At 33.6% G+C, this 22,125-nt stretch overlaps 1 protein-coding gene across 3 annotated transcripts in view; it reads left to right on the top strand.

Annotated features, from left to right (window-relative positions):
- The window catches only part of LOC119829441 (band 4.1-like protein 4), a 39,096-nt gene that overhangs the window by 12,485 nt on the left and 4,486 nt on the right, over window positions 1-22,125 (top strand). For 2 of the 3 annotated variants that reach the window (XM_038351939.1, XM_038351941.1), the window contains exons 3-19: window positions 3,156-3,260; window positions 3,507-3,628; window positions 6,032-6,129; window positions 11,413-11,533; window positions 11,909-11,996; window positions 12,074-12,226; window positions 12,787-12,941; window positions 13,731-13,831; window positions 14,543-14,618; window positions 15,313-15,501; window positions 16,731-16,880; window positions 18,186-18,261; window positions 18,690-18,775; window positions 19,745-19,924; window positions 20,930-21,064; window positions 21,369-21,599; window positions 21,992-22,037. In XM_038351939.1, the coding sequence (XP_038207867.1) occupies window positions 3,156-3,260; window positions 3,507-3,628; window positions 6,032-6,129; window positions 11,413-11,533; window positions 11,909-11,996; window positions 12,074-12,226; window positions 12,787-12,941; window positions 13,731-13,831; window positions 14,543-14,618; window positions 15,313-15,501; window positions 16,731-16,880; window positions 18,186-18,261; window positions 18,690-18,775; window positions 19,745-19,924; window positions 20,930-21,064; window positions 21,369-21,599; window positions 21,992-22,037 (2,112 nt within the window). The remainder of the gene's footprint in view (window positions 1-3,155; window positions 3,261-3,506; window positions 3,629-6,031; window positions 6,130-11,412; window positions 11,534-11,908; window positions 11,997-12,073; window positions 12,227-12,786; window positions 12,942-13,730; window positions 13,832-14,542; window positions 14,619-15,312; window positions 15,502-16,730; window positions 16,881-18,185; window positions 18,262-18,689; window positions 18,776-19,744; window positions 19,925-20,929; window positions 21,065-21,368; window positions 21,600-21,991; window positions 22,038-22,125) is intronic. The other variant, XM_038351940.1, reaches the window with a different exon arrangement.

Below are 22,125 nucleotides of genomic sequence, written 5' to 3'. Positions count from 1 at the left end.
TATATACGGCATAAATCATAAGTAGGTAATATATTAGCAAGGAGACTCTTTTGTTTTCCCAAATATCTCTTGTAAGTTGTTCGTAAAACAAATTCTTGAGATATATTGCGCTAAAATCTTCCAATTTGGACAAAGTGGTAACGACGAGAGTTCGACGTTTTCCGTTAAATTGTATGGTTATTTTAGATAAATCGCCGTCCTTCCCCTACAGTTTTCCTATCTACAAAGGAACATTTATCTTGAACAGAACCGACGACAACTTTTCTCTTTCCGCCTTAGTAATTTGTACAGCTTTATTTATTTGATATATGTATTTTTTTATTTTCAATTAAATTATTAACAATTATTTTAATTTTTACCAAAATACGAATTTTTGTCCGTGTCTACAATAATCCCTCTATTCCATCCCTATCTTTTTACTGATTGTTGTATTTAGTATAAACACAAATTTAGTACTGACATATCATTTTTTTCCTAATCATCACTACTTCTAATCACTCCTACTATGTGTATTTTACGTTATTTACCAGAAACTTGCATAAGTTTTCAAACCATTGGTTGCACAGGAGCAATGTATTGGTATATTAAACCGGCAATTTAAAATATACTGGCTTTTTCAATTTCGTCTTTAACAAGCAACAAAACAAAGTCGGGCCATTAAAGCACTGAAATGCCACTACCCCAACAAAAACATTTCCTATGTTTAAAGTCTCGGCTTAAGAATTATATTCCCGTTTCAAATCATTGAACGTAAGAAAGACGAAGAGTCGTATAGCAATTTACGAGGAAAGCTTAGCGAAGTAAGTGTGGGGCTATTGCGAGGTGTAGGTATTGTCGCGGGAGTAAATTGAGACGACAGTATTTCACGGTCTACTGCGTACCTAGGTGCACCTTGCGTTATATTGATCACTTTGTTGTAGCATTTTCAATAGCCCTATTAACAATTACGCACCCCACCCACCATTTTGTTAAACAATGCCTTCAAATTTGTAAAAAGTTACTTGATTCATTCCCGTTTGAGAGAGGGTTGACAAGGAAATAATTAGGTGTTTTTCTTAAATTGTAAAAGTGAACGCTATTTATGAAGATATATGAGATGTTTAACTTCAATTAGTTATAGTTTCTCCGATTAGGCAAAACGGAAAAAGGCAACATGGACACAATATATAGCTTTTTCCTTGACTTAGCAGCCTTAAATAACTATATTTTTTCTTTATTAATGTTAATTTAATAAAAAAAAGCAGTTCAAAGCACTATAACTTTCAAATGAACGTGATAGTCGATACTTTTGTCGCGTGAGGACAATAAATCAAACTAGGTATTGAAAGTCTGCTTTGTTCGATAGTTAGGTATACATATAAATCACTAGAGTTTAAAATTAAATGTCGCTGTCGACAAACAGACTGTCGTTTTGTATAGATAGTGCTGATGGCCCGAGGCGCAGATCGCGTGCACACAGCACAATGTACGAATGAGCTACCCACCATGTCTGCCGACAAATTTTCAAATCGTTACTTGTTTTTTTAACTGAACATACCCCGCTCGGAGCAAACGCGCTCTGTTATTAAATCATTTATTATTCAACTCTACGAACTGTTTCGCAATTATCCCACAAACTGACGCAGTATAACCGAATGTTGATACATACCGTTTGTATAACATGGAACCTAACCGCTTAGTCGTTATGTGATTTAATTTGTTACGGTAAATATTTTAGTTTAGTGGATGCTATGAATGATAAAATAATATATGCGTCCAAAATTGCAATTGAATTTGTGGACAGCTGACGACCCCTTTATTGAATAGTATTTGCATAATTAATATAGTAGGAATAGAAACACAGCGGTTGGTCAATATTTAATGCTCAATGTATTTTACGTAAAAATATAATTTATGAGTGTATGAGTTTTTCAAATGCTGACAGAATACGACATTTTGTAGTGCGTTATACGACAGAAGTTGTGTTCGTCACTTAGATGTCACACACTTTCGACAACGTTGCTATTTGCTTACGTGTTCTTATGCCCCTCCATTACAAAAGGTCGAATACATATCGTTAACAGCATTTGATCCAAGTAATACCCATATTTTTAATTGAGTTTGACTTCTATGTCTATAAGAAAACTAATGGATAACATGTTATAAGCAAATTTTAAACTGATATTTATAATTATCTTTTCTCTAATAATGTATGTAACACACATATTATTAACCAACAACATTAAACAAATCTAATTTAACGAGAATTTTCACAGAACGTATCATAAGGAAATAAGTAGTTAATTTAATTATATACATCGATGCTGTATCAAATATTATCTACTGGCATGTGACGGAAGGGTTCTGCTAATTTCCTTTGAAACCGACGATTTAGACGCTACTTTAAGTGATCGAGCTTGATCCGTGATGATGCGTGAGAGCTGCTGTGAACCCCGTCATTACACTGCCAGCTCCACATCACTACTGGTCTTGCAGGTCCTTAAGATCGCGTGCGAATTAGCTTAATTGTGGAAAGCCCAGCGCCGAGAAATGATAATTGGAGATAGCAGCGCCGATACCGTGGGAGATCGATTTTTATTTCATTCGTTTGCTTTTTTCATTCCGTTCTTGGGCGTAAATGTATTCGTGATCTTTTTTATGTAACAAATAAATGTTAGTTAATTGTAAAAAATAAAAAAAATATTAATAAGAGACAAATTAATATTTATTTCATTATTCATATCTTTAAAAAAAAGTCTCAATCAATGATGAATAAAATAATACTCTCATAAATTTATTCAAATACATTTTTAAACCCGCGGCCACATTAGATGCGTAATTATAAGCTGCTAAATGTTTAATCTATTTTCCTTAAACTCTTCTTACGAGTCTTTCGGATTTGGTCGGTCTAAAATATATTTTCCTCACAAACTTCAGAGAGATAAACTTATCGAAGTTACTACGAGAATAACAAGCATCCTTACATTGTTAAAAAATTTTGAACATAAGCTCCAAGTCGAATGTGTTTACTGTCTGTGTGCTTCAACCGTCAGCATAGAAATATTTTAGAATCATTCAATATTCGTAGATATTATTTTAAAACACCAGTACATAAGAAAATATCAAAGTATACGTATAATATCAGTCAATTGAAAAAATGTTTTTTTTGTTGACAGGATAATAGCGCAGGGCAAGCGTTACTGGATGTTGTATTCAGACATTTAGATCTTCTAGAGACAGCCTACTTTGGACTACGATACGTTGATCAAGACAATCAAACAGTAAGTGACCACAAAACCAAGAATTTTATCTAAAATATTTAACTTAAGTATATGACTAAATATATACAGAAATGGACGATTTAAAAGTTTCCCTAAAATCCTAAATGAACTGAAATCCTTATAGAATAACATACGGTGCATAACTATACTCTACCCATTTAAGTTCGCCAGTTTGCCGAGTGTTAGTGTTCGTAAAAGTTGACGAACTTATATGGATCCCCAGCATAATATAAATATTGTTTTCAGCACTGGCTGGACGCCGGGAAGCGTCTGAGAAGGCAACTTCACAGCTCCGACACACACACGTTCTACTTCAGCGTCAAGTTCTACGCGACGGACCCTTGCAAACTATTAGAGGAGATAACGAGGTAATTTCTCCGTTAATTTGATACTTTTATAAGATTATTTTCCTTCAGCGACAGGCGTTGTCGTGTATAAGATTTATTCTGAAAGATAAGATTAGGTTTAAGATGGAATTATGCGAATTTATTATTATTCATAAAACAAATATATACTTGTTCACATTGATTCATTGTTATATTAATAAATTGGATATCGATTTATTGTTATATGATAATTCCATCAGTCTATTTGGGATTAATAATCAGAAATCATAATTTATACTGAGTTAAAAAAAATCTTATGAATATTATTGAAGTTATTAAAATATTCAAGAGTTTTAAGCACGTGGTAAAATATACGAGCTACTTATAATTTTATAGAGTGGCGGATTTTATGTTTGGTTCTCAACAGAAACATAAGCGAAGTTAGCGTTGTTTTTATACCCTCTGGTCGTCAAGGGCTTTTAATGATGCCTCGTAGTAGATATATATATTTCATTTTTATGGATAACGTTATTCTTAATAATATTTAATACAAGGACACCGTAAATATTGATGTTTTTATCTGCTCGCGTTTCGGTCTTATATACGTCGTCAATATACTAAGCACGAAATTATTTCCATTTCTTCTTTTTATAATAAAAAAAGTTGTTTCGTTTTCGTCTTATATTTTTGTTAATATTTTCATAAACACAGAGTACATTCACATCACAAAAGATTCCAAAATATCTCCCGAAAACGTGTTGTAGCTATGTAGAGGATGGCAAGTGATAATAAAACACATCTGCGCTGCCCTCGTACGTGTAACCGTCCACTCAGCACTATATACTACCCTTGAAACTGTTACAGTTATGATAGTGAGTATTCTCTCCGCCCGACACTATCGAAGGACCTACTATACAATAAAAGCTCCAATCCGACCAATTTAAGAAGATATGTATAGATATGTCTTGAACCAGATAAAGTTATGTTCACGTACGCGTATAAACTGCGAAGATAATTAAAACAATCCCTTCATTTCGATTTATATTCAAATTATATAACAAAGTTTACCTAATGAGTGTTTTACTTAGTCTGCTAAGACTGTCAGAGCCTCTAAGACTCCTTTAGAAGGGGAGTCGTCTTGCAAAACTTGGTACAATCCCATTCGCTTTTACAAAGAACGAGTGGATGAAAAGGGAGAACCCCTTTGTCAGCTTGGAAGTCAATTTTTAAGTTACGGCCCCTTATTAAAGTTTTGACTTCGCCGATGGTAAAGGAGGATCGGAAGTATCTATTTATTGTGATCCTTTAACAATGAGCGGGCATTTACAAATACTGAGATTGTAGTGTAGGTACTTACTTATTGTTTGACTGGTTTGTTGTTTATTTAGACTACACTTACTAACGATATGAATTATCTAATTGAATATTCATTTTTTTTTAAATACTTTAAACTGCTATCAATTATTTTTATTTTTTATTGTATTGCATCTTGCACTCTCATAAATCTTACTCTAATATCTAGAGATCTATTTATTGCAGCAAAATTAACTTACAATCTAATTACATTAACATGGAAATTGCTAAGGGACAACAAAGTTAATTTTATTAAATGTCGCCATATAAAGTAGTTGATAGATATAAAATATTGAAGGAGGGACAAGTAACAAAGAAATTCTAAGAACCCTCGCAAGTCGCAGTAAACCCAGTGAGCCGGCCGTAAACACGCGTAGCTATGATAAAATGAATAGTTGAATAGACCAAGGCACCAAGCATTAGAGCACTCGGGATTTAGCTACGTTTCAATAAAATAGTCCCACAAGCTTTCATTTCATAAGCAATTTTAATTGGATAGGTACGCTTCCTTCTGCGAATGCAAATTATGTAATCTACGTCTCCAAATTTACATGCTTCTTTTTTTATATTCCTTCTTTTAAAATAAGGAGAACACGCTGAAATAAAAGGTTTTAATGGTGAAAATTAAAGTTCAAGTAGAATTTTTAAAATCTTGCCGTTCCTTTCCCCGGCCGTAATGAGAAAAGATATACAGATGTTTTATTAAATTTTCGTTATAACGTTGTTGACACGTCCCCCAGGGAGAGACGCGATCACTGCCTTGCACGCTAACCTTCGCAAGACGTGCTGAGCAACCTGCCCTTATGTAAAGAGACGCAGCTTAATAATCGTAATATCTTTGAAAATCTTCGCTTGATGGTCTTTTAATATTTAATTTCCTTTTAAGGACTGGTTTCAACGACGCTTTCATTAAGACCACTTAAACTGAAGAAATATGACAAAATGAAATGATTTCGTAATTCATAAATTACTCTGTCAGTTTAAAGGGATTCTCGCTTTCTTTTTATGATTCTTACATATCTATTCTGATGTTTTCATTTATTTCGTCATAGTTATGCATTATGATCTGACAATATTATTTATTTTTGACAGGTACCAATTGTTTCTACAGCTCAAGCAAGATGTCTTACGTGGTCGGTTGCCTGTCAATTTCGACTTGGCAGCGGAGCTCGCTGCGTACGTCCTACAATGTAAGTTGTATTATTTACGTTTGATTTCCTCTGAATTCTTCATAAATAATAAGCATAATTCGAACAATCTTTTATAACTGATCCATAAATAAAACGAAATTAAAATGTCTTACCAATATAACAAAATATAAAGGTTGTTTACGTATGTGTTCTATTTCCTTGTTGCTTATTCAAACTAAACGTTAATGAATCGATATGGAAGAAAGAACAGAATTAAAACAAATTATAATACAATTCAAATAACTAGTCTCATAAATATGAGTCGTTGAATATTAGATTGTGACAATTCAGTATGACCAATAATTAAAGCCTAATATAAGGTTTTATCTTCATAAGGTTTTTGAGTCATGTTATTTATTGCTGTTATTCGTCTCTCACGCCATCCACCAGATAACAATCTCAAAGCATAAGTACAGATACTTTACGGTAGCCACATCTTGAGGAGCATGTTAAACAGTTGTTCCCTATTGTCATAGTCATGAAATGGGAGCAGTAAGCAGTCGCATTGGCATAAGGCCAATTGCCCATAAAAGCATTAATATTTCTAACACAGACTTAATTCGCAATGAATAGGACTCCGATATTTTTTCCGCAATGCACAGTACAGCTAGCTATATAATTGTTCATTAACATAACATTATATAATCTAATACGATTGATGATTTATAAATGTTAATAAAAATTGTCCTTTGCCCATTAGCCTACAAATTGTCAGAAGTAGATCATATTTAATTTGCACCACCCGAAAAGCACCAGCTTATAAATAAATAAAGAATTACCAAAATCGGTTTACCCAGTCTCGGTATACTAAGTTCTGAGGTCGCAAACATAAAAAATATTTTCCAATTGAGAACCTTTTGGGCTCGGTTGAAAATGCATACGAACTTCCCGTGATGTCAACAAAATTTTGAGATGCACGCCGCTGTTGTATTTTTCAAGTCTTTGCGAATGAATGTTTGTCCGGTATTTTTGGTTTGTGCGGTTTTCCACTATCGTACCGATCCTCCCACTTAATAGCCTTTTCGTAGCTAAACTTTACGAGCCAAAATTCAAACAACTTCTATTTGGCCTTTGCCGCGGGCGAAATAAAAGTAAAAAGAAAAGTACTTTTGGAAAAATATAAAGTTTTTTGTATATAGTTCTTGGAGCTTATATATAAAGTGCTTTTAAGTTTGACACAGTTCACGTTCAAAACGTTCCGCTAAAACATTTTTGAATTATTTTTGTGAGTTGATTATAAAGCATTGACTACATATATATCTTTAAAATATTTTTCTTTTAGCACAATGGGGGCCTGAAAAGCGAGCTTTATACTGTATACTATCCCATTTCACTGAGACATTCTTCAGTTTGGGCATTTACAAAACGTATTTTAATAATTTCTAAATCAATAAAAAATATTCATTTTTATACACATTGAAAAAATATTAAGTTTGAAAATTTCAGTTGAAAACATCACAAACCTTCCTTTAGCACCACTTCTTGCTAGTATGTAAACATTTTGAAAGAATATTCAATTTACTAATGATTTGCTCTGCACCGACTCAGTTGGCTCCTTTATCTACCAAATACAATTGAAACTGGTTCAATCCCGTTGCCAACGACAGCAATTGTTAGAAATGTTTTCCATAGCTGCATACTGCGATAAGACACTTTACTCTGCTTCCTGCACTTTGTTCGATTTTATTCTTTTCTAAGACTAAAGCAAATATAATAATGGCGAAATATTACTACCATACAAAGTTTTATATCATATAAATTCAAATTTGTTTGTCGTTAATCATAAATCGTATTGACAAGTTGTTATGAATGTTTTGTTCGTAATAAAATATCAGAAAACATTAGGGGAGTTATAACAGCCATGGATCCAATGATGAAAAAAAATAGAGAAGATACAGCAATATTTTACATGAATGTAATTCTATAGTTCAAGTTATACCTTCTTAGATTTTTGCGTTAATTCAAAATTAGAAATTTCAAACTATACTTCGAATCAAAGTGTAAATATCTCTTAAAATTTAATGGAAGTGCTACAAAGAATTATGAAATGTTTATTCTCGTTGTGTGTATTTAGGACGACTTTTTCGCATTGGTACATTCTCATTTCGCACAGAAGACGAAGATATAATTATCCCCCTTACCTTTGATGAGACGCGAAGACAGTTAATTATGTCTGGAATCTAATATTTTCATTAATATTTATGTGTTAATTACTATCATTATATATTATCATACTTATTGCCTGCTGTGGGTATTGTTGTACGATATTGCTGCTATTATCGATTTTACTAATTTCGTGTTGGATACGTATTAACTTTTCAGTGAGATATAGTTTGACTAGTTTTTTTGTGTATTTATTGATATTGTCAGATATCGGGGGGATTCCAATTAGCGTATGGTCGTTTATATGTATTGGCATAAAATACTTAAATATACATTAATAGATCTTTAATCATCATCATCAGCCCATATATGTTCTCACTGCTGGGACACAGGCCACCTATGAGAGTTTAGGCCGTAATCCACCCCGCTGGCCAAGTGCGGGTTAGCAGATGACATGTCGTCGAACTTTAGATTCTTGGACATGCCGGTTTCCACACGATGTTTTCCTTCACCGTTTTACCTTAGATCTTTAATAATAATAGAGATATATAATGACACTAAAATATAAATACAAAAAAATTTATGTCATACACTGTCCGCGTTGCTATGACTTAAATATCTTATTATCAATGTTATTATACGAAAGGATAGAGGAATCTCTATGTATAAATAATTACTGTCGACAAAATTCTACACATTAATTTGTTTCATCAGCATTATGAGCTCGTGTCAAAGCTGTATTTTACGTAGCAGTATTAACTGCGAGCGATAGGAGGTAATACGAATGCGTTATTCAAAAGGTAAACGAGCCATCAGCGGCGAACATCGTTTGCATCTAATCTCGTTCGCATCAGCGAATCTCGCTAACTCCTAAGGGAATCGTGTAAGGACGACCCCGCCCTCACCGCAACTCTTGGAGGTGTAATATCTTGTTTGTTTTTTCGCTCGCTCGTGAATGAATGTTTCTTAAAATAATGATAGAATTAGCAGTCTCCCCGTGACCTCGTTCCCTGTAAAGTGTTCGAAACGTCGGGTTAATAATATAACGAAGAAATCGCGTTTAAAAATCTTTTATGTATAAATTATAGGATTAATTAAGGAAAAAACAATTAATGATTTGATATGATAAAATTTTATTGGTTTTAAAAGTAAAATATATTTAGCTACAACGACTTCTAAAAAAATCTTCGTTAATAATAAATCGTTTGAATTGTAACATATATACATGAGATATATAATGCTATGTATTTTATTAATAAATAATTTAATTTAAAAAAACATTTAATAAAATTTCAAAAGACATTGATAAAACGCTAGTAGATATGTGTGAAGTTTTTCCCCACTAGTTACATTCATAATATCTTTAAATATATGCGATTTTCACTATACATTTACTTGTTGAACCGAGTGGTTAACTATGCAAATATAGATGTATTTTCACCGAATATAGTATAATAATATCTGTGTCCGAACGTTACGGTCTATCAGTAATCGGCTTATAAAATCCTCTCAGTTAAGACGTCCAGTAATTGTAGCGATGTTGTCCTTCGCAACAAATTAGTGAACTTAGGAAGCACTTCGAATTAATCAACATCACGGGCAATCGCTCGGATATCTGGTAAATGAGACCACGCGATGGGCCCCTTGAAGGCAGATAGAATAGAGCGAAAACAAAACCATAATGACAATATGTCACTGTGAAGTGCCACAATATTTTGTTTCTTCTATGCCATGCTTCAATTTTAAAAATTACTTAATGTCATTATATAAAACGTACATTTTCTCATAGAAGAAATATTATATTAGTAAGAAATTTATTAACAAATTCCTATGTACTTAATTTTGTTAGAGATCCATGTTTAAAGCAGAATGGTAAAATTGAACAGGTTTTACGTCAATTATGTACTACAAAAATGAATACGAGAAAAGAACGAAATCACATTATTATTCGAATTTGTTGTATTGTTCCTTCTGAAGAGAGTACGGTTGTCGGAGAGTTTAAATATAGTCGCTTTTAAATTTATGGCTCTCGTCTACCCCGTATTTAAAAACAAGTTACATTTAAATATTACACCAAAAATAACTCAGCGTGCATAAAATAGTTATGACGATAGATTTTTATGTTGTGAGTTTTAAACTGGCAAACATATTACTTTCGTAAGGAATTAAAATTGTTATTACAAATGCAAAACATATATTTCGTAATATTACACGATATCAAGCGTATATAGTTCACCAGATGTTGCGATTTCCTAAGGTAAAAAAAGATAGATGACAGGAAATGAGTGTCAGCATCACTCACCGAGCCCTTAGTTTTTCTAGTACGTTTTCCAAACATGGTATACCTTTTTATTTTCTCTTTACATCCGCAGGTTTCTTTTACTAGAAGCACGATGATCTATATTCCCCTTTATAGTAAATCGAATGTAGAAAACACAACGCGGTAGCTTTCACTATTACCGTACTTATGGCATCTGGGATAAGATTACATTGTGTATATTTGTTTAGGACGGCAATTGTTCCTGCTTTAGTAAATTAATTACGATTTCGTAAGGATTGTTATGGAGCTGCAAACAAAACCATATACCATTGCTTTGTTATTTAGTGACGTCCGTGAACTGAGTTTTTAATAAGTTTGTTTGAGTAATTGTTATAAATTGACTATTAAATAGTGTAATTCAAGGAATTCAAAATTATTAAATTGTAATGTAAATCGATGTAAATTGGAAAATCAACAACAAATCCAATTGAAATTGAAGTTTGCTTGTTGTTTATATATAGATTATTTTTCTATTATATAAAATTTCAACAAAGAATGTTGCTTCAATAATAATATAACTACATTTAATGTTAATGTTGAAGTATAATGCAGAAGAAGTGCAAAATGAACGTATCCATTGTTTTCTATGCGTAAATACACATTCCCGTGTATCGCTATCTACACTGGAGAGATATCAGCCACACAACACGTGGCCTCAATTCGTCCAGGAATATTGCTCTTAGAATAATGAGACTACCATTACAAAGAGATACTAATGGATAAGTTGTCTTTCACTGTATACTTAAAACGTATGTGTTACAAGGCTTTATTGGTCGGACGAAATGTCACATCAGTAGATCAGTGACTCATTAATGTGATCAATGAGCCAAGAGATGTTTAATGGCGTATTTTTTGCACAGCCGAGCTCGGAGATTACGATCCCAGAAGGCACGGGCCAGGGTACGTGTCAGAATTTCGATTCTTGACTCATCAAACACCTGAGCTTGAGGGTCGGGCTGCCGACATACATAGGACATTGACGTGAGTAATGATAATACATTTTGGTCTAACGGTGATGTAGGTTTCCAGCTTGAAATCGTTATCTTTACTCAAATTATCATAAGCTTTCAGACCTTATATTTTACACAAGATTTTTTCAATTTAATCATGTCATTATTTATTTTATTTAATTACATTACATTTTAGAATAGGTAAAATTGTACATATTTTTTTATGTTTAAATATTGCCTGTCTATAGTTTTACTTATACATAACTATGTAAGTTACTTTTACGGCATGCAAATATTATCTGAAAAGGCAACGAACTGGCGAATTTCTTTATTTGCGTGGCTTTAATATGACTCGACAAAAAGAAAATTAATTACTTCAATAATTCAAAAGTCACATTTGTTGCAGAGGGATTTCGCCTGCGCAAGCTGAACTAAGCTATTTAGACAAAGTAAAATGGCTCGATATGTACGGTGTTGATCTCCATCCCGTCTTGGTAAATATTTAAACGTCAAATGTTTTAAACACTTCGCCATTTGTATATATTGAACAGAATCAATCTATTTAATACAGGGCGAAGACAGCGTGGAGTACTTTTTGGGACTAGCGCCAAGTGGCCTGTTGCTTCTACGAGGAAAACACACAGTTGCTACATATTATTGGCCGCGCGTTTCAAAACTGTATTACAAAGGACGATACTTCATGATCCGCGTCGCAGACAAAAATGTAAGGACCGAAATGTATTTTGTTTTTTACAAACAATTGGGGGAAACGCTTGACCTGCTTTCGATTCGGATCGCTGTGTTATCAGATAGAGGGCTGTATCAAAAGAAGTAACTCCACCTACCGTTTTCTTGAAAGACATCCACGGGCAGGCAATTACAGATAAGTCGTACAGAACTAAGCGGGGTATTTACCGCGCTGTCGACTTGAGAGATAACACGCCACGAAACTCCCACCGTGCTCACGTCTTATTTGTATATGCCTTTGAAGTGTATAAAAATAGGGGAATGGTCTTTAAATTACTTTTAAATTTCTCCTTTGAAAGGATATTGATCAAATGCGAATGGAATATCGTTATCTTTTTAAAGAACATCCGACAACAAAACAGTCTAGATTTTTAATGTGAATTTAACTTTATTTATTAATTATAAAAAAAGACCGACCGAAGAGTTTTTTTTTACCTAAGTGTGAGTTGAATTTCTTGTTATGCAGGATGAAAGTTTTGACTAAATTTGAATTTATGAGACTCGTGTCCTTTGTTAATGAACTTGTGGTGTTTTTAGAATGACACGTCAACGTATGGCTTCGAGTCTCCTACGAGGGCAGCATGTCGGCACTTATGGCGATGCTGTTCTGACCATCATACATTCTTCCGCCTTCAGCAATCTTCACCAGCATCTGCTGACATCTTCACACTCGGCTCAAGGTTAAGGAACAGGTAACTAAGATGGTTCTATGCGATTTAAAATATTGAATTTTAAGAAATAAAAACAATATGAATAGGAATGTTATACCAAAAAAAATCAATTACACACATGATAAACATTGTTATCTTGTGTGGAAAATTAAAATAAGGGTCCTCATGGAAACAAAAGCATTGCGCACTTATTTAATTTAGCCTTTGTGTTTGAGATAATCTATTGAAAACGGGTGAATAGGTACTTGCCCAATACAGAATGCCATCGGACCCATTGCCAATATACAGATATATTAGCAATCCTACAGCGGATAAGGCATTTGATTTTATTCATTTGACCATTGAATCTTGAATGAAGGATTGTAATTCGAGCTTATAATGTAACCATCGAGACGATCAATACAGCAATAATAACAAGGCAAGGCTGTTAGTTGATACACCCCAGATATATCGTATAACGTTATAATAGTAAGGATTTATCTATTAAAGATGCTGATTTAAGCACTAATACTTACATTTCACCGACCTTTGTTTTGCAATTATGGTTAATATAATTAAGTTGTAATAAATTGTTGTTGTGTTGTTTGTACCCTTTGACAAAAATTAAAATGTCAGTTACATTATTTTACTTTGAGCATTTTAAAAACGCTTACTCTGAATAGGTGAAATCTATTACAAGTTTCTAAAAGGAATCACGGACAACGCAAACAATACAAAAACTGTATGAATATTTCGCATAATATTTTATTTCTAGAATAATTTCCATACTAGAGGCAAGTTCTAATAATTTACATTGTATTTCATAATCAGCAGCAGCCGAGGCAGCCGGCCGCGGCCGCCACCACATTTCACTCGAACGCCCTCAAGGCGCTACGTCCGCCCTCACGCCTCTTATACTTCTTTACACGATGGTAAAACTGAGTTTTATATTATTTTCCAGCTAAAAACAGCGCAAGATGAAATCCCTTGAAAGCAATGATTTAATAAGTAATGAAGGGGGTTCCTTGAAAGTTTTGAATTTAAATTCGTTATCTTATTTAGAATCCTTTACACACTTTATAGAGTGACGGAAATATTTATAAACTTCCTTTTCTATTAACGTCAGTTTCGTTATAAAGTTAAATTAATGAGATTTGTCGCAGGCGGTTGACCCTAATTTATGTTTTTAATTTCATGTCATTAGCAAACGTCGAATAACGAGAAAAGTGTTTTGTACATTGAATTTGTTTCGCTTAATTTGATTTTGTGATTCCCGTGTGCATAATGTCGTATAATTTTCTGTTATGTTTATGACATGCAATACCTAAACAAAATATAACTGAGGTTTGTTTTTTTATTAAAACAATTAAATATAATTAACTAGCTGCGCCCCGCGGTTTCTCCCGCATAAGTCCGTATCCCGTAGGAATATCGGGATAAAAAGTTACCATATTCCAGTTGTCCAGCTGTCTACGTACCAAATTTCATTGCAATCGGTTCACTAGTTTTTGCGTGAAAGAGCAACAAACACACACAAATCCTTACAAACTTTCGCATTTATAATATTAGTAGGATTAATATTTATAATGGGCTTGTTCATTACTATATAAGTTTGTATTCTATAAAAAAACAACTTGTTGCAGTGCCAAAGCTAGAAGATTTAAGAATAAAAGACTGCCCTGAAGTAAAACAACCTACCTCTGTACATCGACCAAACTCGTAAGTGCTCTATTATTATTTTTGCGTTTTACATTTCTTTCCGCATTTCGCGCAATAAGTTTAATCTTCTTTAGCCGCTCCGAATGGAAATATTTTGGTGTTATTGTTTGTGGCGCTATATTCCTTTGCAGTTTGTGAATATTTTTGTTTTTAAGTGAATAAAACCTTGACTGAGTAAACAAGGGGATGGAAATTCAAATATTGGGTTTTAAAAAATTCCACTGCGCGTGAATAGTGGGTAAGGGCCAATTTCTATTTGAAGCACGGCCCGCTCCGAGTATTAATTGGAGATATAAATCTGATGAAAGCGTTCCTCCGCTCCGCGAGAATCCTCCAGACTATTTAATGTCACTGTGTCAAGTTCCGCTCGCGATGTACCTAATCGTATTATCTATAAAAGGGTTATTTAAAATACATTATATTAATCAGTATTTTTTTAGATAAATGATTGCAAAGTAACATAACTGTATTATTGACTACAAACTTGCCATTAAAAAAAGTATCGTAAATGAAACATTTAATGAAAAAGAAGTCAAAACAATTTTGAAAGTTATGCCATTGAAATATATATTCAATTTATGTTCGTAATAAACATAAACATATATGGTAGAAATACAAGTATTTTTTCTCAACATAACATAAATAAAATCTTTTTGAGGGTAAGAAGTTGAAATCTTAATTGTTTCTCCAATAGAATCAGCGGTGAAGTGAATTGCCAGCCCATAAACGCAGCGGGTGGATCGCCGCGTTCTACCCGCTCGGCGCCCGCCCGTCGCGGCCTATACTCGGCGTCACCAACCGCCAACAGACCTCCTCCAGCGCCTCGACATAGATCCGCTTCTGTGGACTCGCAGAGCTCTAATGACTCAAGATCGAATCGCAAGTTAGTATCTTTCTAACTTGTTATTTCGAAGCTTTTTTCAGCGGACATATCAACTCCAACGTAAATAGCATCTACGCAATACTATTGGCTGGTTTCACAACTTCTGGATGTATTCTGTTTACTTGTCACAAACGTCGTTCTTGACTGTGAAAAATGAAGCTGGCTCTTTCAGTAACATATAGACGGAAACTTCGTAATCTCTAGTTCTAGTTTATCTGTATTAGCAAGTAAAACTCGTGAAAGTCTAGAAATAACTAAGTTTTTTAAATGATAGAAAACTACGCTATCCCGAGGCGATGGACTCTTAGTATTAATATACAGAATTTTTTCACAGTTTTGCTCCTACAGTGTTATACCCAGACGAAAAGATACAACGTAATTTCTTCCACCGTGAAAGTTTTAATGTTTATGCTGCAAATATAAAAACATGTGTCTGTAATTAAAAATCTTGTAATTTGATAAGAAATAAATTTATTTTATTATTATTATTATATGTGAGTCGATGATATGATGACCATAAGATGCACTATAGAATATGAAAATACTGAAATCAATTTAAATAAAGTATTCGTGGACTGCTGAAAATGGCGACGGTGTGGTGCTACTAAGTCTGTGATTTACATAAAATATTACGCCTTTTTAGTGTGTTCCAAATTTTTAAGCAACCGTCATCAAACCTTATCTAAATGTTATTTCTCTCAGCTTATCTATAAAGGCTTATAATAATAAACCTGATTCGTTTATTCTCATCTCAGGTAAGCTTTGTATTTATCGTGGTGAAATTTTATACAGAAATATTAATGTAATCTCTGTACAGTCGTTGATATCATGGGTGCTGCACAAACTTACAAGAAATAACCATTCAGTACAAAATAAAATATTTGTTTTAGTCTTTAAATCATCTCTTTAAGTTACAATAATATGATAGAAAGAAAATGTTTCAGCCCCACAGGGCACAAATAATTCCCAACGTACCTGGAATAAATAATAAACAGTGAAACAGACGTGAAATACATTTGCGAAATATACTCCATGACCATACCCAACACGGGGATATAGAACTTTCTGGAAATTCCTGGCGTCATTTTAAATTTTACGCTAAATAAGTCGCTATTACTGGTACTTAATTTTTGCAACTGGTCCATATACTTATACAATTGGAAGTCGATTTCAATTTTGCTTAGATTAACCATGTACCATAAATACTTTTGAATTTTGATGTTCCCTAGACACAGGCACCGCTCCCGAAGGCAGCAGTCAGACGCAGAGAGCGAGTTGTCTCGCGGCTCTGGTCGTTCGGGGCGGAGGCACCGGCGGCATCGCTCCAGACACAAGCACGACTCCGCCTCGGAAAGGGATGAGTCGCAGCCTGATACCAAGTGAGATTTATTCATATTCTTGTTATATCGTATACAAAAAAAATATCAATTTTATAAAAAAACACTTCTACATACGTTATATATTCCATAAAGTATTTATTGTCTAAAAAAAATGGGAATCAAATTTAAAAATAAGTTCATTTCTATAAACATACAGTTGAACAAGACTGATTTTTTGGTGAGTCGAAACGATGCATATTCTGAGGCATTCACAGAAGCACACAATCTTACATTGAAATAAACAAAACAGTTAATACGCAATAGGTGCATTATAGTTATATGTTATTTATGGCATATGTTAATAATGATGGTACCCAAATACAATGTAGTTTAATCATATATCCACATATTCAATACATCTGTAATTGCCTAATTAGCTGCATTCTACCGTGTGTTACGCTTTATTGGTTTTAAATACTGGCATATATACCTAAAGCAGCGTAGTTTGCATCACAAATGTTGCTATCATTAATAAATATGGAGAAATGGGGAAATATAATCCTGCTCTCCACGCTTTGTTAAAATTAAATACATAATTAATATCATAGTATATAATATCCACAGGTGAGAACTTGTGTATGAATATCTAGGATAACAAACATAACCGCGTTAAATATATCAGCTCCGAGCAGAATGCGCACATTCACGGTTCAAACACCGAGCCTTTGTGCGGAACGAGATAGAATTATAGGCGCTATTTTATTAAATTGCTCAGCAAAAAATACACTATCATTCACATTAAATATATTTTCTACATTCACTATTCCGTACTTTTATAAACACAGTATATTAAATATACATCTTCTATATAAAAGTACAATAAAACGCTTCGAGATATAATAATATTAATTCTAGGAATCTACAATCTTACCCTTTGTTCTATTTGAGCTAAATAAACTGAATTTATTGTTTAAAACAGATCTTTTATGTAGCGTACTATTGTAAACTCTGTATATCTTTGTATTTTACTCGAGATAATAAAGCGACTCTGTCGTCGACGAAATATATTTAGATGTTCCCTAAGCTACCATTTTTCAAGACTCTTTTTCTAAAGAATAGCGCGAACGTGTTCAGAATTATAGAACCTATATACATTTAAAGAGAATTTTCTATAAAAATTCTTCAACTTAAAAGTGAGTGAAGCCGTTTTCAGTATTAATGTCAAGCGATGTTTTCAAGAGCGGCCATTGAAGGAGTATTTCAATTCATATCAAAGTTCTCAGCGATAGTGCTTTATTCGACTGGTGGAAAGAACGGAATGGTCATTGTACTAACTGCCGTTATTAATGGCTTAATTCGTTTCAGAGAGTACGAGTTAGTGGACTCCGAGTCGCAATGGAAGGAGGTATTAAGACAGACGTCGTCGGGCGGTGGTGTTCAAGTAAGTGCATTTTGTTCTCTAGAAGTGTGCAGTTCATAGCGATTCGGCTTTATGATTGTTCACTTCGGCTACGTTAAGATTGTATGTCAGTGTCGACAGCAGGATATCTGTGGTTAATACGTTTTGTCTTGGATGTAATTTTATGCATTGCTTTTTAGCAATGTAGCTTGAAACTTACATTAATTTTTAACTACATATATTTTCGTGTCCTTCGAAAAGCATTAGGTAACAAAATTTAGATTCGTTTATTTAAATACGTAGTTAATTGCGATTTCTAAATCCATTTATCTAAGTATCTACAGCTACTCAAATCAATCGAGTTATTGACAAACCACATCAATATCGTTTGAAACATCTCGTTTATCAAACGCAAATAATCTTTTGAAGTTTGTTTACGTTTTAAAAGGATTTTATTTCGATAAACACAGGTTGCGAGTGTTCGCCGGTCGCAAATGGAACCGGAGATAGGAACTCATCGCTCATCTCACAGACCGCGGCGACATAGAAAGCATAGGTAAATAAAACATTCGTCACTTCTAATTTTATGACTGATGGTTATTGAAATACATTGAAATAGAAAATGCTAGATTTTTTGTTTTGCTGAAAACATGCTAGTTTTTTATCTATCTTTATAGAATCTGTTTTGTTTTTATAATAAAACTGTGTATAAGGATTCTAGCAATGTTCTTAACAATTTAATTGGAACTTTATTCTATAGCTAGTCCATTTTTTTAATGTTATTTTACATGCTGAATAATATTCCATTTTTAATAAAATTATATGCAAAATTTTAATAAAGTTCTTAATTTTTTTTCTATACAATACGAAATTATTTCCTTTACAAATAGCAGTAATATAGTTATAAATTAAAAATATAGGTACTTAATGTCAGCTGCAAAAATTGGCAATTTTAGCCTGTGTATATTCACCGGCTCACAGAGTTTGTTAAACTGGTATCATTTTAACTTTTAACCCGAACAAACTTGGCACGCGTCCTAACCTCTTTGATAGCTTTGCCACAAACCGTTAGTTCGCAATAAAACCTCTCTGTATTTTAAAAATACTTGAACGCGGCAGTTTACCTTCAAAGAATTTAAAGCACGTAAATAATTTATTGGATAATGAAAATAATCAATGAACATAATTTTCTTTTGGTGGAGGTCTGAGTAACAAACTAGACAGGCGCAAATGAAATTCAAACAATGATTTGCCGCTATTTCTATACTACACTAAGAATCTTAAAATGACAAGCATCCTAGGGTGGTTTTATCTTATCAAAAAAGTTTATGATAACATTGTCAGCAGCATCTATAAAGTTTATCGCCCTTTCAATCGGTTTGAATAATTACGAGTATTATTGATATTATTCAATAAACATTCCGTGGAACATGTATTGTGGTAGTTTACTATAGGTGTGTGGTGGTTTAAGCCATTGTATAAATAATAAAACCGACGTCCGAATTAAATCGTATAATAAATGTAGATCACGATCCGGTTCACCCGAGAAAAAATGGCTGCCAAGCGAACTGAAGCAACATTTAGAGTTTTCGCTCGTGGACACGACGGGAATGACTGAAGAACAACTGAAGGAAATACCGTACACCGTTGTCCAGACCAGCCACGCCAGACATACCAAGCTCCGTACTACTTCAAAACATAGACAGTAAGTGAAGCATAATTTAGAAATTCTTATAAGCCCTCTTAAAAATGTGTACAAATAAGTAACAAAGTGAAAAACTCCAGTCGATACTTCTCAAGAAACAAGCCCCGACCTAGAGGGGACGTGAGAGGCATTCGAGATTTTTGTCGTTTGTAATACTGAAAGCTTTTTAGTTTTACAATTTTCGTTATAATCGTTTAAATGATCTAAGTTAATTCCTTAAATAACGCGACATAACTTTAATGTATTGTAATATAAATAAATCAAATATTGACCGAAAAATTAATTAATTTCCAAAACCCTTGATTTTTATACATTTTAGTATTATGTATGATTTTGTTTTTAATATAATGTAATAACGTAACTCTTTAAACAGTATTTATCAAAAGATTAATAAAATATGAAGGTATGCATAGAAGGTCTCACTCTTTATCCTGCTGATATCAAAATCAATCATAAAACATCTATTCGTATATTTAAGAAGTATGTAGCTTTTGCATGCGGCTCCGTACGCGGAGTAAATAAGAGTAATTTAATAGATTAATTATTATATACATAAAGAGTAATTTATTATATACATAAAACCTTCCTTTTGAATCATTCCATCTATTAAAAAAAGACACCAAAATCTTCCGTAGTTTTAAGAGCTTAAGCATACATACATGCATATATACATATAGAGATGTGGGAAGCGACTTCTCTTTATACTGTATTATCCTAAGGGAGCATTTAATCGGAGTAAAAAGTATCCTATCACCCAAGTCAGCTCATATCCTATCTGTGTACAGGACATACATAAATTTCATCAAAATCCGTTCAGTAGTTTCAGCGTGATTGACGGACAAATATACAAACAAACAAACTATCACATTTATAATATAAGTGTGATGTATATGTAATGACTATGTAATGAAACTACATCGATATTCCAACTCAACACTGATATCTTACAATCGAACCGAATTAGCGATAGTTTCGTGGCGCTATATTGTGATATTATGAACGCAGGAACGACCCCGGATCGCTTTCGAGGCGGGAGAAGGGTTCGCACAAAAGTGATCACGACAATCACAATCAAGGCTCACTCAGATCGGTCTCGAGCACTCTCAGCGCGCACAGGACCTCTAACGAGAAACATGGAAGGTTTGATTTTACTTCGCCTATTATCCCTTTATATTGCTTTATCCCCTTCTGTGTCTGTACAACGCTTTCAAACGGAATGAAATATAATAAGTTATTTTTTTTATATCTCTACATAAAAAGTATTTATTTTTCAGATATAACTCTGCACTGTACCTAACTACTATTAAAGACATGACTTTAGAAACCATAATGAATATCCTAAAATGTTAATAGATAACATGGAAGTGATTGTGATATATTTTTCATTATTTCTTAATATAAATTGCTCAAACGTACAAATAACATAAAACTTCAATTTCTTTAGGCGCATCTACCCGTGCTACGACGACCCAGCAAATCGAGCAGGAGACGATTTTCTGACAAACAACGGCTACAAAAGTTCTGTAACGCCCGTGAACAACAACCCCTACAGTCCGGTCACGAATAGCAATAGTAACAGCAGCAGCGGAGAACTTATTGGCAGCGCAAGAGTTTCACATGAGCATACGGACTCTGGATTGGGCGCAGATCAGGATTATGCTTATTCGTCGGAAAGGTGAGAATTGAGAATTAATCCTTTGCCGATTTTGTTTGGAGTTAGTTGATACGGAAATAAATAATCCCGAATATACTTTAATACAATTTTTTTATACATTACAAAAATGTGACAGTAATCTTTGGTTCACACAATGATTTAATTATTACAGTATATTAATATTTCTTTCATATTTTAAAATGAAACCTGCTTTATATGATAATTTTCCAAGAACCAAACCAATTTTATTCTTTTTTTGTAACATTTATATTAATTTGTAATAATAAAGTTATAAATTAAAAATATTTACATCGACCTATTATTGATTATGTATTGTTTTTGTTCGATTATTATCAGTAGCAAAGTGAACAATGAGCGCCAAATTATAACATACAAAACATTGATTGACGCAGATCGAGCGACAGCGCGAAATGCGGCGCGGGCGGCTCGCTAGCCCCAGTGAGTAGGCAGTGGGTGGGCGCGGGCGTGTGCGGGGGCGGCGGGGGTTGCGGGGGCGGGGGCGGCGGCGGCGGGGCCGGGGGCGGGG

This window comes from Zerene cesonia, chromosome 10, assembly GCF_012273895.1.
Source record: "Zerene cesonia ecotype Mississippi chromosome 10, Zerene_cesonia_1.1, whole genome shotgun sequence".
Taxonomy (NCBI): domain Eukaryota; kingdom Metazoa; phylum Arthropoda; class Insecta; order Lepidoptera; family Pieridae; genus Zerene; species Zerene cesonia.
Note: the sequence above shows the minus strand (reverse complement) of the source record. Positions and strands in the feature narration are given on the sequence as shown.